The sequence below is a fragment of the Callorhinus ursinus genome, unplaced genomic scaffold (assembly GCF_003265705.2).
Source record: "Callorhinus ursinus isolate GAN/ISIS: 27379988/994484 unplaced genomic scaffold, GSC_fseal_2.0 scaffold4, whole genome shotgun sequence".
Classification (NCBI taxonomy): domain Eukaryota; kingdom Metazoa; phylum Chordata; class Mammalia; order Carnivora; family Otariidae; genus Callorhinus; species Callorhinus ursinus.
The window spans coordinates 92,486,576-92,490,149 of NW_027397066.1; the positions used below are offsets into that span (position 1 = coordinate 92,486,576).

At 38.8% G+C, this 3,574-nt stretch overlaps 1 protein-coding gene across 10 annotated transcripts in view; it reads left to right on the plus strand.

The window, feature by feature from the left end:
• The window catches only part of ALPK1 (alpha kinase 1), a 119,674-nt gene that overhangs the window by 95,433 nt on the left and 20,667 nt on the right, over positions 1 to 3,574 (plus strand). The window contains exon 1 of one of the 10 annotated variants that reach the window (XM_025874067.2): positions 2,483 to 2,658. The exons of the other annotated variants lie outside the window; for them this stretch is intronic. Coding sequence (XP_025729852.1) covers positions 2,625 to 2,658 — 34 coding nt within the window. The 5' untranslated portion in view covers positions 2,483 to 2,624. Of the gene's footprint in view, positions 1 to 2,482; positions 2,659 to 3,574 lie in introns of those variants that run through there. 10 annotated transcript variants of the gene reach the window in all.

Consider the following 3,574-nt stretch of genomic DNA (forward strand, 5'->3'; position numbering starts at 1 on the left):
AAAAGAAAAAAGAAAAGAAAAGAAAGAAGGAAAGAAAGGAAAGAAAGAAAAAAGAAAAGAAGGGAAGGAAAGGAAGGAAAGGAAGGAAAGAAAGAAAGAAAGAAAAGAAAGAAAAGAAAGGAAGAAAGAAAGAAAGAAAAGAAAAGAAAAGAAAGAAACACCTGAGTGGCTCAGTCAATTGTCTGCCTACTGCTCAGGTCATGATCCGTGGGTCCTGGGATCAAGCCCCACGCAAGGTTCCCTGTTCAGCCGGAAGCCTGCTTCTACCTCTCACTCTGTCTTTCCCCCCTTTGCTCATGCTCTCATGTGTGGGTTCACTCTCTCTCAAATAAATAAAATCTTTAAAAATAAATAAATAAATTTTTAATAAAAGGACTATCCAAAGATTCTAAATATGTGCCCATCTGTTATAGGGGAGTGGTAACAGCCTTCCAATAAAGATAAATTTCCTGGGCCAGTTTCTCAGGTGTTCCAACCCCCTGACTGACCTACTGGAAATGCATTCCTGCAGCAGATCTAACAGCAGGAGAGAAAGTGATGGAACTGGAAATTATATTTAAGGAAAATACTGAGAATGAAGCATATGGAGTTAGGTAGATGAAAATATGAAAGAGGAATTTTTAGAACTTAGAGAATAGAATGAAAAAAGCACATAAGCATGATAGGACTTCTGAGAGGACTGACTGGAATTAGAGAAAAACACGTCTTTGTGTTGAAGAGGTGGACCCAACCTTGAGCAAACTTCTTTTTTAAAAAAATCACCTAGACACAGTGTGGTGAAACTACAGAAAATCAAACAATGAGAAAATCTTAAAGGAAACAGAGAGAAAAGACAGATTATGTATATGGGGACTATATTTAGACTGACATAAAACATCTTATCAGGAACAACAGAGTCCAGAAAGCAATGGGATCTACCAAAAAAATTTGAGAGGAAATAGCTTTCAACCTAGAATTTTATACTCAGCAAAGTCACCATTCATAAGTGAGGACAAAAGAGACATTCTCAGACAAAGACTAAAAATATTTATTATTCTCAAGACATTTCTCTCCCTCTTTCTCTCTCTCTCTCACATACACATTAAAGAATGTATTTTGTTAAGTAAGAAGTTGAATCTATAAAGATGACGTAGGAGATTCAAAAAGCAATGGTAGGGGCCCCTGGATGCCTCAGTCGTTAAGCATCATTAAGCATCTACCAAGCAAAAAAAAAGCAATGGCAAATAAAGAATTGGTAAATGCACAGGTCAAACTAATTAAGATAAAAATAAAAGGAAATTACCTGGTAGTATCACTTACATAATTTATCAGATGCAAAAAATTTATTATCAAATTGACCAGCATTATATTAAATTAATAAAATACATTATAGTCAAGTAAGGCTTATTCCAGATATATAAGGATGGTTAAATATTTGGTTTTTTTTAAAGATTTTATTTATTTATTTGACAGAAAGAGACACAGTGAGAGAGGGAACACAAGCAAGGGGAGTGGGAGAGGGAGAAGCAGGCTTCCCGTGGAGCACGGAGCCCAATGCAGGGCTCGATCCTAGGACCCTGGGATCATGACCTGAGTTGAAGGCAGACGCTTAATGACTGAGCCACCCAGGCGCCCCAAGGATGGTTAAATATTTAAAAGTGGATTCATTCAGGGGTGCCTGGCTGGCTCAGTTGGTAGAGCATGTGACTCTTGACCTCGGGGTTATGCATTTAAACCCCCTTGTGTGTAGAGCTTACTAAATAATAATAATACTAATGTCATAACTGATTCATTCAGTTCACCTCATGGATAGAATAAACAAGAAAACTATGTGTTCACCTAAATTGATGTGAGAAGGGTTTTTTAAAATTTTCTACCCATTTAGGTTAAAAATACAAAGTAAGGTTAGAGATGGTCTTGGTCAGGTTCCAGTCAGGAGACAGAAACAACACAGTAATTTGAACAAGGAGAGTTTAATATAAAGAGTTATTAACTATGTCAGGGGATTAATGAGGGATTACTAATAAGTAGTATTAGTAGAAAAGAAAGTAGAAAAGATTAGTAGAAAAGAAAACTCTAAAGAATACAGGATAAGCAGTTATAAAGATCAGCCACCATCCCTTGTACTGAGATAGAGCAAATAAGAAAAATTTCCCAACCCCACAGGCAGGCACACCAGGACTGCGATCCAGACCTTGTTGGAGAAGGCACTACCATGGCTCACAGGATGGCAGAGAAGTCAAGGAGGCTCCATGCCAGCAGAACTCACTGGAAATCCACCTTCTTGGGTGCTGGGGGAAGCCATCCACAGAAAGGTGCCTTGGAACTCACCACAAAGCTGCCTTTGTGGAATGCCAGGAGGACACATTCCTGGGGACGTCACTCCCTGGCAGCACTCCACTGCGAAGTCACCTGAGAGGATGCTTCAGGAAAGCTGCCGGCCGCTCGGTGCTGCTGACCTCTGCACACTGAGCCAAGTGCTGGGGAAGCCACCTGTGTTGGAGGAGGAAGGCACAGGAGAAGCCAGGAACGCTGCAGGAGGCAGGCACTGGAGAAGCTACATGCACTGCGGGAGCCTGGCAAGAATTGCACACTAAATCAGGAAGAGAAGCAGTCTCCCTTGCAGTGTCTGTCCACACCCTTTAATGACAAAGCTGGCAAAGGAGAAATATTTACAAGGTCCATTCCCATTATTGCAAAGCAGGCAATGAAGGGTGAATTTGGTGCTGAAAGGCAATAAGCTGATAGCTGCACAAGAGGAGACTTCTTAACCTGATAAAAGGAAGCAATCGAAAACCTTGGCAAAATTACTGATGAAAAACTAGAAATATTCCTTTTAAAATCAAGTAAAGAAAAAAAATGTATCTTGTTATCACCTCTATTTGATACTGACCTGGAAGTCCTCCCAGTGCAATGAAAAAAGAGAAAGAAATAAGAGATATAAAGATTAGAAATGAATAAACACAATTATCAGGATTTGTAGATAGTACGATTGCCCACACTGAAAACCTCAAAAATTACACAGAGTATTAGAATTAAGACATTCAGCAAGTTTGGTGAATATAAATCAATATATTTTAAAAATACCCATCCTTAGATATCAGCAAAACCTAATTAGAGGGGTGCCTGGGTGGCTCAGTTGGTTAGGCGTCCAACTCTTGATTTCAGCTCAGGTTGTAATCTCAGGGTCCTGGAATCAAGCCCCATGTGAGGGCTCCTCACTCAGTGGGAAGTCAGCTGGAGATTCTCTCTCTCCCTCTATGCCTTCCCCTGCTCATGTGCATGCTCTCTCTCTCTCTCTCAAATAATCTTTTTAAAAAACCTAATTAGAAAATATAACTTTTAAAAAGAAAGATACCTTTGGTAAAATTCATTTACACAAGTATTTCATGTTATTGCTCTCTTTCTAAACACATTGGTATGAATAAATTTTAATCAGACAATAAGTCATGATTTCAGAATATGCTTTTTTTTCCTTTCCTTCCCTCATTTCTTTCCTTCCCTCATTTCTTTTCTTTCTTTCTTTCTTTCTTTCTTTCTTGTTCTTTCTTTCTTTCTTTCCTTTTCTTTTTTCTTTTCTTTCTTTCATAGTCTT